The sequence below is a fragment of the Halyomorpha halys genome, unplaced genomic scaffold (genome assembly GCF_000696795.3).
Source record: "Halyomorpha halys isolate HHAL.00 unplaced genomic scaffold, Hhal_1.1 Scaffold270.1, whole genome shotgun sequence".
In the NCBI taxonomy this organism is placed as follows: Eukaryota; Metazoa; Arthropoda; class Insecta; order Hemiptera; family Pentatomidae; genus Halyomorpha; species Halyomorpha halys.
This window is the reverse complement of record NW_027105226.1, coordinates 19,304-34,508: the sequence shown is the minus strand read 5'-3', so window position 1 is coordinate 34,508 and position 15,205 is coordinate 19,304. Positions and strand designations below refer to the sequence as shown.

Genomic DNA, 15,205 nt, shown 5'->3' with positions numbered 1-15,205 from the left:
AAAAATATAAATATTTTTCTTGAAAAACTATCTAAGATCAATGTAATTAAAAAAAAAAATTGAAGAAAATCATTAATGTAAATATTTATTTTTTTTTAAAAATAAAAATATAAATATTTTTTTGGAAAAGCTACCTAAGATTAATGTATTTAAATCCCTACATATAATCATTATAAATTATAACAATCAACAACCACATTACTTTTAATTTTTTTTAGTATAATATTCTTCAGTTATACTAATAATAATTCAATTTATATATTTTTTAAAATTTTATTTTTGCTAAAAAAAATATATTTATAACTTTTTTTATATATGTGAAACCTTATGTAGATTATTTTACGTTAAACATCAAGGTGGAAAACCACCAATTTGAAATTAATTTTTCCTTAAAAACAGAAATAAATCATTTTTTGCTGGGGACATATTTGATATCTAGGAACAAAGTAACCAAAACAACATAATGAAAAACCATCAGTACAAATTTCGTCTTCATGTTAATGCTGTTAAAAAATAAAATTGAAACATAATAATTTTTGTTTGATGAATATTTGATATCAATGATCATATCTGATTAGTCAACTTTAAATTATAGTTAATGTTTAACCATGCCGGATTCCAACTGATGATTATTATAATCATAAAAATCGACCTCCCATTACATCTATTATTTACATATTATTATTATTATTATATGATTTTCTTCTTTATTAAAAAACACAGCTAATAATTAGATTAGTTATAATTTTTTGTTAAAAAGATATTTTAACTGTTATTATTTGTGAAATTTGATTTGAAATGTTTATGTACGTAACTAGACTATATCAAGCTAGAAATCCTCTGATCTGACCTGCAGAAAAGTTTCTGATTAATACCATGGAATTGGCTCGTCAAAAATATTTTTTCCTGTTTTCATTTATAGCCAGTAAATAGTGGTTTGGCATCGAATATCCAGGTTTGCTTTGCCTTTCATTATTACATTTTTTAAAGACATGTAAATGTTGTAAATGTTGTATGTTTGTCATAAACATTTGTTTTAGTAGTGTTTTACCTCGGGGTAGAGATCTTAATACCTTAATCGTACTTTTATAATTATTTAAATGGACTTAACGTTGTTCATTAATATTTTTAAATATTTATTTAAAGTTATTAAGTTATTTTCTGTAAATAAATAAAAGGGATAACAAACTGGAAGTTTTAATGTGGTACCACAAATCGCTGTCTTCATGGTACAAGCCCTAATACACAAGATAAGTATTAGTACAACCTCTCACCTATGTTTAGGTCTAACTTTCTGTTTATTATAAGTTGATTAAGGGCTTATTAATTTTTTGGGGGGATTAATTCGTATCAAAACCATACAACTTTCCACACCCTTTTTATTTTTCTCCAATGCTTTTACCTGCATTATATTTATCTGGTGCAGTTCACGCAACTTGATGCTATTATAGCCTAATGTATTTAGGCATCAGCTTTGGATCCTTAAGTCTGTCTGGAACGGCCTTGGTTCGATTCCGGCTTGAGCAGGTTGACTTTCATTTCAAGATGTCCCCACGGAATGAAAACTCGAACCTTTCACTTTGGTTAGAATAGGTTGATACCTAGTAGTACTAGAGCCAGGAAGAAAAAAAGGCAGTTATCTCACCCCAATTTTTTATTACTTCAATAAAAACTACCTGTAATTACTAGTCAAAATTGATGCGTCTGCCAAGTATAGGTAGGGGGATTAAAAAATGGTGGCGGTTTCAAAACCTTAAAAAAACATTGATTTTTCATTCGGAGCTCTATATCTTAAAAACTACCAGCAACACTTGAAAATCTAAGAGAACATTATTTAGAGAAGAGTAAATTTGCTGAAATAATTAGCCATAAAAGAGCTATTTACGTCAAATAGTTCTCGAGATATTGCTTTTTAAAAAGCAAAATTTCATAAAAATTTACTGAAAGATTAGTATTGAGTTAATTTATATTGAGAAATCTATATCTCAGGAACTATGTGACATAGTGATTTTTTTAGCACTCAAATTAAAGCTAGTTTAATGGACTATAAAGAAGTTTATGACCTTTACCTTAGTAGTAATAGTAGTTTTCATGATATTTACTAAAATAAATTGATTTATAGTTGTTCGGACAATAAATTTGATTTATGAAAAATTTTATTTCAAAAACCATTGGACATACTGATGTCTGCCAGCGCTCAAATTAAAGATAGTTAAATTTACTACAAAATAGTCAATTATGTTTATCTTTGTAGGAGTAGTAGTTTTTATGATATTTGACAAAATAAACTCACAAAATGTTAATTTCTAGTTATATATGTGTATATATAGTTGACCATAAAGATTTAAATATAAGAAGATGGACAGGGTTGCGATCAAAAAAAGAAAAAGTAGTTTAAAACTATTTGTTCTTTTTTTGATCGCAACCCTGACCATCTTCTTATATTTAATTTCTATTTGTTTGTATAAAATATTGGATTTTTGAAAAAATATATCTATAGATCCATAAGACGCACATATGTCTGCCAACACTCAAAATAAAGGAAATTTAATTTACGATAAAGTAGTTTATGACACTTATCTTCATAGGGGTAGTAGTTTTTATGATATTCACATATGAATATAATTTTGGCAAATGAAAATTTGTTCAAACAACTATAATTCACTTTATTTTACTAAATTTCACGTAAACTATTACTCCTACGAAGATAAACATCATAATAGCTTCAATTTGAGTGCTAATAGACATCTGTGCGTCAAATGGTTTTTGAGATATAAATTTTTCAAAATAAATTCACTAACTACCGATCTTTCAGTACGTTCCAAACAACATTTTTATGAAATGTTGCTTTTTAAAAAGCTATATCTCGAAAACTATTTAACGTAAATAACTCTATTAGGGCTCATATTTTAGTAAATTTACTCTTCTTTAAATGATGTTCTCTTAGGTTTTCTTGTGTTGTTGGTAGTTTTTAAGATATAGAGCTCCGAATGAAAAATTAGTTTTTTTTTATCGCTTTGAAACAGCCGCCACTTTTTATTCCTCCTACCTATACTTGGCAGACTCATCAATTTTGACTATTAATTATACATAGTTTTCATTAAAGTAATCAGAAATTGGGGTAAGATAACTGCCTTTTTTCTCCTCTTGCGCTCTTGTACTGTTGAGGATAACTCCATCTTCCTCTTCGTATATTAGATCCCTTTCGTATACCTTACTCTGAATTCATTTTCTAAAAGAATTTTTCTTTCCTTAATGTTAGCGTTTTCGTTTCGTTTTGCACCTGTAAATAACAGTGAGAAGGATAATAATCTTGTAGATTCAGTCCGCTTTAGTTATTATAGATTTTTTCTTTCATATCTCTGCATAAAGTTGTTTTGGTCTTATTTATTTTGTGTATTGACAGATTTTAGAGAGAGGTTGGGTTATTCTCCCTTTTTATATTTTAATGAAGTAGTTGACACAGTGTGTGTGTTTGTCCACTGCCTTTTATATTCGCCCCGATCCCTGTGGCTTTGAAAGAGAGGGGCAATTTGGCGCGGACAGTGAGAAGAGAGCCCTTAGACGGGAGACGCTCCAATTAGAAGGCAAAGCCTTGGAGAGTACCGTGCTGGTACTGTTTGCTTCGTTTCTCCATCAGTGCGTCTCTTCGTTACATCTTGTCATATCTTTCCTCTTGTTTATCTTGTCCTGTGGGTAGTTTACGGTGCGGTCGGTCTTCAATGGATGAACATAAAAATAATTAAGTATTTCGCTTGTTAGATTTTAACTTATGCAACTATTTAAAAAATGCACATAATTGAATTAGAAATTATTTGTAAAAAAAAAAATAGAAAGTTCCTTTTGTCGTCTTATTTTATATTAACATAAAAGAATTTTGCTCACGTAAAGAGGAATCTTTTTATATCCGTTTCATAACATTACCCAAGGGTTCAAGACCAGTAGTACAAAGATGCAAACCACCTCTTTTGGAAATTAAGTTGGGGTGCTCCAAGCATATACCATTGGTACCTAAATCGAATGCCACTTTCTAAAAATTTATTTTACTCAACAAGGGTGTCGCGAAATCTTTTTAGCTCGACAAGGATACCGCATTTTTTTTTTTAGTCCAGAAAGGAAGCAGCGGCGAAAAAAGTTTGGGAACCGCTGCCATTGAAAATGTTATCTTTTTTTCTTTCGCTACGTTTAGGCTCCTCCAGCAGTGCTCGTTGGATCAAATGAGCTTAAAATAGATATTTGGGTTATTTTCGTGTCCGAATAATTGCCAGGGACCTATTTACGAAGTTATTATGGAGTGGGGAGGGTTACCTCCCCCTCCCTAATAATTTGAAAATCCTGAAACATGGAATATTTGAGAGCCTTCTTCAAATTTCTAATATCTCAGTAAAATATTAATCAAAGAGGTTATTAATAAACCTAATCGTCTATAAATGTTTTAGGTCTATTTTACAAAAATGATAAGTGTTAAAGGCTTAGTAAATGTTATGTGAAAAGGGCCAATATTTCTGGTAAGTTCAGAAATTGGATCCTCCAATTTATAGTTTTACCTTTAGGCCCTCTAAATTGATTGAAAATTTATATGTTGATTTAATGTTATAGAAATGTCTTTTGGGTTCTCAATCCTACCCTCTCCCGCACTATGATGTTTTCCACAGTTTGTAAAAATGACGCAGCTGAATCACGTGTGGTCAGTTTTACAAAAAAATTGGAAAAAAAAAAGTAGAAGCTTATTGACGAAGAACTGCTCCTCACATTAAAAAAAAAATTAATTAGTCGTAATTTAATCATAGAATTATGGATTTACTAATTTTTAGTGAGTAAAGTTTTCAGATTTCTTTCAAAAGACAATGGAATTCTTTCGTTACTTAGCTTATCCCAACATTGTTTTCAATAAATCTTAGATGCAGTGTACTGCAACACTAATGTTTATTAATATTTATTTTGCTGCATAGATGTGTCAAAAACATCCTATATAAATAGGATGAAGAATAATCTTCACCAAGTGGGATGGACGTTGTGTTCACTTTTTTGATAGGTGACTGCTAGCGCTGTCAGTGTCCGTTTTAAAGGAACACTGCTCTGTAACTTTTCATATCCTTTTATGCTTACTTGTTTGATTGGTTCCTTATGAAAAAATTTTAGTTGTGATTTTTTGTCACAGAAGTAGTTCTTATCAATCGAATAATGAAAATTAGGAAATTGACTTGTACAGAAGAAAACTCAGTCAAGTATTTCCGAAAAAATAATAAATCTGAGAATTGTATATTTTTCATATAATTTCTAACATGTTTTATTTTCATCTGTTTTCTGTAAGTTGGAATAGTAAGTTCGGGTTATTAACTAATCAGTAAATTAACACTGAAAACACTGTTTTTCATTTTCTTTTTTTTTTGCATCATTTTTCTGGATAATCAATATTTATTGTTCATGTTCTAGACGGAAGAAATAGTCCATTTTTTCCATAGTGGACAAAATCAAATCCACAGCAGTTTTTTGCGCCCCATTTCATATTCAATATTTTGATTTCTCATTCTGTTGTTGAGAATAATCCTTTAGACCATACCAATAGCTATTGATGGCGTTAGCAATCCTAATTGAGTTGGTGACTTTATTTGACTTGTTGTTACCCTTTTGACCGATCAAAGGGTTCACTAGAGTACATTGCACGGCTCTAAATCCAATTACTGCGGGCCCTACCCGTGCGCAACTATTTGTCCTTTTGAAGGCCGCATTTGATCATGGCTTGCCAATTTTCCTCCGCTTTATACCCCCCCTCCCTCCCTCCCCGTAAGGGGTTTGTGTACAAAACTAATAATTGCAACCGCACAATGCAATAAGGGCGTGTCGGGCCATTCCTGTCTCTAATTAACTTTTGTTAACAAGGTGCTCCTCCAGTTTGTGCCTTATTGGGGCCTCGTCGTCAGCCACATCTTGTCGTAATTATGTTATTTTTAATTAGTTTGTAAGGATTCTTCATATGTTCAGGTCAGTTCGATAACTATACACGTGCAGTAAATGTTTAGCAGTATTTAAGAAGGTAAAAGTAGACCTGAGAAAGAACAAAAAATTAGTTATAAACCAGCACCGTTTAACCTTTTTGTAGCTGTGGGTTCATTCATCTACCAAGTAGCGGTCACCGATATATTTTTTTTTTTGTATTACAATAAGTTTTTATGAAATAAATCAATAATGAATAATATTTTAATAAAATATTTGGCCGTTTGTAGCTGAGTGTGTTGTGGCGTCAGCTTAGCAAAATGGAGTCTGTAGGGGTGTTGGATTTCGCCCTGAGTTAACTTTTATTTCGTTGCGTCCCCACGGAATAAAATTTCGACCTTCCCGTTCTGGTTTGAATAAGTTTGTACCTATAGGATAACCCTTTTTCACTTCTAGATAAAAGAAATATATAAGGGATCAAAAATTAACATAAAATGAAACAAAAGGGTACAAGTATTTTTAAAAAAGAATGTCAACATTTAAGTGATCGATCAGCACCCGAGTTATATGGTTGGTTCTATAGATCAAAGGGCTCTGGGTATAGCCAGGCAATTACACTACCAACAATGTGTTGAAGTAACATTCGCCAGTTATACATGTAAAAGAGGCGTGAGTCAAGTATCCTTTGACTGTCATATCTCCAAAATCGATTTTTCGTAGCTTCTTCAATACGGTTTTCAACAGGCAGCAGTACGATATAAATTTGGTTGATATTATTAAAATACCTTAATCTATTGCATTCATTATTATTGGTATCACGGTTTGAATATTATGGAATTTATAAAGAAAAATTTGTAGTATATAATAACTTCTATAATTATTAGCCCATTTTTTCCAACCTGTGGTGGTACCCCGCTTGGCAACCCCAATAGCTGAGAGTCGAGACATTTCAAATATTGACTGTCCGGGAGCCTCCAGTTCTTCCCCCTCTTCATCCCAGCTTCCTGTCTGGATGAGATGTTGTCAATGTGGCTTATTCCTGGATATCGCTCTTTATATTTCATGTCATCATGCCGGTTTTTAAAAAAACAAATAGTAAATATGGTGATAGTCTCGATGATGTAGGTTTTTTAATGAAATGATAATTGTGTTGCCTAATTGAAGAAAAACGCCTTAAAATATTGTTTTGAATATAAGTCAAAAAATGAATTTGACAGTTGAAAAAAATCAGAAGGCAATGTAGAACTTTAACTGAAGAATTTTATTACAACAATTGGAATAGGGTTCCTAAACTCTTGGTATGTTCCAACAAACGCTTCTGACTCTCAGGATGGAGCGTGCGAAGTACAGGTTTTGGAAGGCTAAACCCCGTTGTTGGAACAGGCCTCCTGTGATTGAGTACTGGAAATCTATCATTAAAAAAATATTCATTTCTGGACTGACAATCAATTGTTTGATGCAATATGCAAGATAATTTCGAACAGAGAAAGTATTTGTAATAATTCAAGTACAAAGTTATATAAAAGGAAACATGACGTATATATGGTATCAACTTCAGTCGGTGTATGTTTGTGGAAAATGTTTTCGCCAAATAGAGATAGATAGCTTCTTGCAGTGTTTCATGAAGTGCTCTTTTAAGTGACTGAATCATTCCGATCAGAAAAGAGGAATCCTTAGTTGCCGATCGTTTGTGAAATATGCGTATAGGTGCGTACCTATGCATATTCAGGATTCGGTGCATTTCATTACTGTGATTCAGTACTGTGATTGGAAGTGCAAGTCTAAAAGGATCTACTTATTATTTACCTCTGTATTCTGAGCTAGCGATATTCGTACAGTATTGAACATGATGAGATCCCTCACAACGTCATTATCAGTTACGAACCCTGAGTATCAGTTGCTAATTCATATAACTGTTATAATGTAACTGTTAACATTTACATGTGCTTGTAGATTTTGTCCTGAAGACTGTTGTTGTTGTTAAGCTGAAGCTGCGGGGAGTGGCAGCGCCTTACATCCCTGACTCGACCAACGCTACGGCCAATTTCGATCCTCAGTTCACTAGCCAGCCTCTACGGTTCACCGCCGAGGATCCGTGAGTGTTGTTCCCTGAGTAGTGTCGCCCCCTGCCGCAGGCTATACATGTCCTACATTTTGCATGTTATGTAACATACCCCCTTGAGGCTTCTTCAAAAGCCGTACTGTTATTATAGAATAGAACTTTGGATATTATCTAGCTACCGAAAGTTGTGAGTAGTTTGGTGCTTCCTCCTTAATCGTAGGTTATAATTTTATTTTTGCCAGCAATACTATCGAGACTGCTTCATGCATTGGCAAGTTGGAAAGTAACGAATCCTTTTTATTATATTAGATGTTATCTTCCTTGTCTTAAACATATTACCAGTATTTCTCCCATTTTTGTTGTTGTAATCCATTCTTTATTGTATCTACTAAAGATTTTGTCTATTTCTACGTCAGATGGTTAAAATAATTTTGTTAACATATTCCGTTTGATATGCTATCCTTATTTGGTTGTTTCTGATGCATATTTGGGAATCATTTGTGCTTTTTTTTGTGTTGATCTATAGAAAAACAAGTTGTTCGGCTATTGCCCAGTTGTTCAATTATCTACAGAGGCATTGGAGATAGAAACAAATCCACAAAAAAGAACATCAGTTCACCTGTATAAGATATTTTGGTGGCCCAGACTAACAGCCGAAAATGTTCTGTACGGACTTTTGGACTCTCAAACGAATAGATCCGTTGAAAACTGCTCTTCGAATATTTGTCTGCTTATTGACAAGTCTTAAATAACGGACAATTTCCAGGTCTCAAAAACTCTTCTATAGAAATAAAAACAGTTCGGAATGTTCCTTCTCTTAATTAAAACAAATATCAAGCAAATTTTGATGATTAAAACTTTGCAAAGCTTTGATTTGTAATTTTAGAACCCATTATCGTGAACAAAAAATGTGCCATTACAACCACGAATACTGTTAAATTATTAATTAATAATAATTAACTATAGCAAAGGTAATTCGAAATTTATTACTCTTCTAAGTTTTGAGACAAGAACTGAATACAGTAAAAACTTTTTTTTTTTCGATTGATATATGGAAATGAAGTAAAGAATGGAAACCGTTTTGCTCGAGAAGAGCCATGGGAATTAGAATCGAAGAGCGTTTGACATTGAAAACATAAGTAAAACTTTGCAGTATAATTGATTTTTCATATAAGAAATGTGTTATAAGCAACGTGGATATATAGTGCACCTTAGAAACAATTTTATTCAATTGGGAGGTGAAAATTTCCCGTTGTTGATTATACTGGCAATCCATACCGACAGATCATCGATAATCTCCAATTGGTGTACCATCCTCCCTCCCCTTATAAGAGCTACTGGAGGGAGGAGGCGGTTGGCCTGACCCCGAGACTTCTCGCGGATAAAAAATCATTTCCTTGAAGAGAGGAATTTCCTGCAGAGAATAGGAGGGTAAGGAAGGAGGGGAAATCGGTTGAGTGTCCAGCGAGGATAGATAGTCTACTGCTGATAAGAACCGCTCTATTCCCTATGCCTTCATCTCATCTAGGGGTTGAAGGTTACAATTGCTCTCTCATCTAATCTCAATAGGAAAATAATTATGGAGAGCTTAAACTCATAAAAGAGATTAAAATGTCTGTTAGGATGTCCTGTATTGCTCAAATTCTCTCGGGCCATATTATCTTATTAAAATAATACAATCTGGTGAATCAAATAATGAGTAATTAACATTTTGAGAATTCATTTATTTTGACAAATACTAGGGGTATTCATGATATTGTGTTAAATGTAAAATATTTTACCATGTTAAATTTTATAAGTATAGCATTGTGAGCAGGCCTATTGAAAGTCATGTTAAATGTTAAATGTATAAGAGCTCCTAGCGGATTTTCTGAGCAACTTGTTTAGTTACCTTTCCTTTCAAAACTTCATGTTATTGTTTACTTGTAAGTTTTGATTACAGTAATTTATTACAACATGCTTAAAATAAGTGATAAGTAGAAGTGCGAAAGCTGCTGATTGTCTTTAATAAGTCCAAAACACAAAACAAAAGAAAAACAAACAAAACAAAAATACAAACTACGAGTAAGTAACCTAACACGACAACAAATAAAACGGTGACAAGCTCAGCTAGTCTTTTTCCTGACGTCATTCTCCATTTTACAGTTCTAGTAACAGACTCTCACCATGTTACATGTTATATCGTTTTAACATGGTAAAAGGAGGAAATATTTCTCCATTTAACACGCTTTAACATATTAAACTAAAGATCATGAATATCCTTACTATAGAAATTACTGCTGCTACGTAGATAATCATTATAGACTTCTTTGTGGTGCACCTAATGGAGCTTCGATTTGATTAACTATGATTAGATTTGCCTAATAGTAACTTGTACGCTATTCTCGATTAAGGTCCGTGTCGTAGAGTAGCCTTGGTCCGGTCGGTGTAAGTCGTCTCCTGTAGACTGTCGGATTTCTCATATCCGGAGGACTAGGGTGGATCAAGGGCTTGGGGAATTCCGGCATTGGGATTCGAACCTACGACTTTTGGAAGTGGGAACATTCATTTTCTTCGCATAAGCACAGGTTCCACGGCGACCATTATAATTATAGTTTAAATTAGTAGCTACCATCGTGGAACTGACATTTGCTGTATTTATAGTGACTGTCGTACTATCAGGATTTATTTTATATTACTATCAACTATTGTAGCATGTGTAGACAGCTGTCTGTCTCATGTTGACCCTTGACAGTGAACTCTCGAATCTTATAACTTCATAATACTGATTTTACACGTATAAATTATAAGCTTTTATCTGTTCTGTATGTATTTTCTTTGGTGACTATTAATTTTTGTTTTTTTGAATTGATCAGTTTTTATCATTCACCAAGTTAGGCTATAAATGCTAGCGACATTAGGTTCACTGCCAACTTGTTCAGATGGACTGTCGTAAAGTTTCACTGTTGTAATAGTACTATAACTATCTTTGTGTTGTGCATATGGGCTTTTAACGTTGATGGTAAGTCGGGTTCAAAACGCCGCTTTAAAAAATTATGGCCTAGATGAGTAATCTTATTGGTAAATATTTTTTTAATGATTATAATTACCAATTATTCATGTAAAAGTAAATAACGCTTAAACTTTATTTACGATCTAGTTAAACTTAAAACCTTTACTGGAAAATACCCTATTTACTATGCAAGTAAGGGTATAAGGAAGTTCTCTTGTCTCATACAATCTTATTTAGTAGTTTGTATAATGCAATCTCTTTGTCCTCCTTCCATATAAACTCTCTGTAACTAATATTTTCAGTAATAGATAGAACGAATCCCGTTCCAAAGAAATATTACTAGTACCTGTTACATAATTACTATTACTATGTTAAAATGATTCGATACGTGACTACACGATCTTAGAATTGATAGTATTTTATAAATAGCTTCTCCATTAGCCAGATAATAGACTTCAACATCGAAAATTTCAAAAGATAAAATGTTTTATATCGGAGTAATTAGGAAATCTTTAAAACTCTCATTATTATCAATACACTAATTATAAATTTATATGTATTGATTAATTTTATTTGGTCTCAACCTTAACTTAAAACTATCGCCTTATGATAGTTTCTGAAACTACTAGCGTTTTATATCCACTTAATAGCGATTTATATTGTGTAATAAACTACAGGAATACAGCGACGATAACTCGATATTCTTTTAGTAATTTAAGTACTAGAGTACATGCAACTCATTTAACAAAGAGATTATGTTCTCTTGAAGACTAATGTTAAATACTCATCTTTTTATTTAGTCGCCACCTGTGGCCGTACGTGGTTCTAGTGGAAATATTCGTTTTAGGTACGCCGTACCCGTTACTTTTTAAAAATCTGTAACAGTTTCTCTAACTTAGCCTGAGTCAGGAAACGAATCGTTTTCAAAATGCATAAGATCGGGTATTCTGTTTTCTTTATGTTTTATTTGGGTTCGAACTGAAAGTAAAAATGTCGTTCATAAAGAAATATGGCTTTTTAACTGTGATTAATTAAATTAATTACCAATTTTTTAACCATTAAATATCGATTCAATAAGTGACATTTAAAAAAAAATTTTAATTATTTTATTTTATACCAGATCGGCCTGGTATGAGCCTTACATGGTTGATATAACCGTTATATTATATATATTTTTTTAACAGTTGATTATGAGGGAGGGGTTATAGTCTCATACAAAAGACACCCCTAACTATATACAATATTGTTGTTAAAAGAAGAAAAAAAATTAAATAGATAAGAGTAATGCTTCTTAATAAAAGAGGAATGTAAAATTAATAACAAAAAATAATGATATTGGTACACTTAAATAAAACAAACAATTGCTCTCTAATAGTGAAAAGAAACAAGTTAATTTGATAAAGGGACGAGAGAAGAAAATAGAAAAAATAAATAAAAAATAATAATGAATAAATAAAAAGAGTAATAATAAAAAGTATAATTGAGGTAGTGTGACTATGAATTAATTTTATATTTATTAAAGTTTATAACAGAATGACCTGCAGCAGCCTCGGCTTCAGTCTTCGGGTTGAGGTTGGGTTTCCCAGGTTGTAGGCACAGCTCCTTAACTGCAACCGGGAGTGAAACTTCATGAACCGTTTTTTGATGTGATTCTCTGCTCCATAGGTAATTCGCGAGAAATTAAAAAAAAAAAAAATACGTCTTTTCATTCCAGGGTAGTTTAAATAAATATTCTGACACTATTTTGACATTACCTTACAAAAAATGTATCTCTTATATTATTTACGGAGCTTTTTTTTGATTATTTATTTATTGTAATTTACAACTGTACAAAATAATACAATAAGTAAATATGTTGTTTGTTTCATATACACTTGAAAATCTTGGGAAGGAACCACCCATTGGTGGTACTTCAAACATTAATTTAAACTAGGAGGTCCCGTGGCCATCTTCTTTTCAGACGCCTCGGAGGATTATCAGGGATTGTTAAGGATGAAAGATTAAGAATTAATGGGTTAGGATGGTTAAGGAGTTTGGGATAAAAAGACGCATATCTGTTTTGGGTCAAATCTGCAACGAATGGGATGTTAAGGTCTTTATGAATGAGTTTATTTGTGACGTAATAAGGAGCATCAAGGATTTTACGTAGGATTTTGGATTGTAACGATTGGATGCGGGAAGAATTTGATGGTTTGGTGGAGCCCCAGAGCTCAATTCCATATGTCCAAATTGGTCTGATTATTGTAGTGTATACTAATTTTTTGTAATGAATGGAAAGTTTAGAGCGTTTGTCAAGTAAGTGTTGTAGCAATCGGAATCTACGAGCAGTTTCTTGTCGTTTGAGTCTTGTGTGTGGATTCCAAGTAAGTCTCTTGTCAAGATGGAGTCCTAAGTATCGAATCTGTTTAACAGGTGTTAGTGGTGTATCTAGAAAGGATACTGTAGGACAGGAGGGCAGAGGTTTACGACGGAGAGTAAAGGTGATCTGGTGGGATTTTTCAGGATTTATTTTGATTCTCCAGTTTTTACACCATTCTTCAATAGATGTTATGTGTACCTGTAGTGTTTGTGATGCATTAGTTGGGTCGTTGTTTACAGAAAGTATACATGTGTCGTCAGCGTATTTACGGAGCTTAAAAAAAATAAAAGCTCAAATTAAAAAAAAAAAATAATAGGTCTAAAAAAATTTATTCTAATTTAAAAATGGTGTGCATATTGTTTTTCATGCGGTTAATTGTTTCCAGAATATTGAATAAGGAATGAAAAATTAAAGACAATTTTAGAGTGTTCTTGACTAAAATGAACTTTTATATAGGTCGCAAATTTAGATTTTTTTTTTTATAACGATCCAAACCAATAAATTAGAACTACACGACATTTTGGGTTCATTTTCTCTTTTATTCATCTTCGCTTCTTCTACTATAAGTACCTTGGTAAGTAGCTTCGGTTAGGGGTTCTCCAGTAGCAGAACCGTTCCAGTATTGTTCCATTAGTTGAGTACATTGACATTACAAAGATCGGACTCCGGTGTGTTGTTAGCTGGAGCAGAAGCAGGTGCAACCGCCCCACAAGCCACGACTAGACTCGGACAGGGATTTGGCTCATTTCCCACCAGAGTTCACCGGCGAGCCTGTGCACCTCACCCCCGACGATCCGTAAGTACACTTTTACTATATGCATGTCAATATTCTTTATTATATTTTATTACACTATTATCCTTAGGCATTATTTAAAACTTTAGTTATATCTGTTGAGAAGATAAGCCTGAATATAATTAGTAGTGCAATACCGATTGTTCAATTGTTTATAGCATATATTTTCGTTTTGTCACATGGTGATTATTGCTTTTAATAAACTAAAATAAGAAAAAAACAATTAGTTATCGACTTTTTATATCCATTATAGAAGATAATTAACGTTAATGAACATAATGATAATAGTTTAAGACAATTCTTGATAATGAATGTGATCATTTTTGATAAAGATAATGAATAGTTATGATACTTAATAAATAAATTCATATTTGATGGTTTTAATTAACTTAATGGTTTTGTTAATATTCTCATTACCATCGAAGGTCCTGGAGGTCAAGGGACATTTTTCTCTTTGCATCGTGAACACTCCTCAAAGATATGAATATTTTCTTTGTTTACTTTTTTTGAAATATATATAGGAAAACAAGTAATTATATGATCAGTTCTCTATATTTTTTATCATATAAATACATTCTGTTCAATACATACGGATTTTAGAAATGTGAAGGGTTGATTTTTTCATTGTACAATATAACTTACAATGTTATTGCAGCCCATGATATATTATCAGCAATTTGAAATGCATCTTTTCTAGTTTATATTTTACTCAAGTTCTATGAGATCACGAAATTAAATTAATTAAGATTTTGGGTGGTAGTGGGTTGTAAAATATTTTTATTATTAATCAATTTTCCTCTTATATTGTTTTCCTGGTCACAAATTTCTTTCTATTTTTATCTAGGCCTTTTTTTCTTATTCCTTCCAGTTCCCACTCCACAGTTATCTTCGGTAGTCCGTTCATAATAGTCAATCTTTTAACATTTCCAAACCTGTGTGTTTTTTTCTTATATTTCCACCTCATTTATTTTTTTATTCTTGCATTATTTGTTTTTTCAAGTGTGGATTTCCTCCCCATTCATCCAAATATTCATTTCCGTGGCCAATAGACCTTTATTATTA

At 32.2% G+C, this 15,205-nt stretch overlaps 1 protein-coding gene across 8 annotated transcripts in view; it reads left to right on the top strand.

Annotated features, from left to right (window-relative positions):
* The window catches only part of aPKC (protein kinase C iota type), a gene marked incomplete at its 3' end in the record, with an annotated part of 341,811 nt that extends 327,665 nt beyond the window's left edge, over positions 1 to 14,146 (top strand). For all 8 annotated transcript variants that reach the window (XM_067049526.1, XM_067049532.1, XM_067049549.1 and 5 more), the window contains 1 exon segment: positions 14,031 to 14,146. In XM_067049526.1, the coding sequence (XP_066905627.1) occupies positions 14,031 to 14,146 (116 nt within the window).
* Positions 14,147 to 15,205: the final 1,059 nt, after the last annotated feature.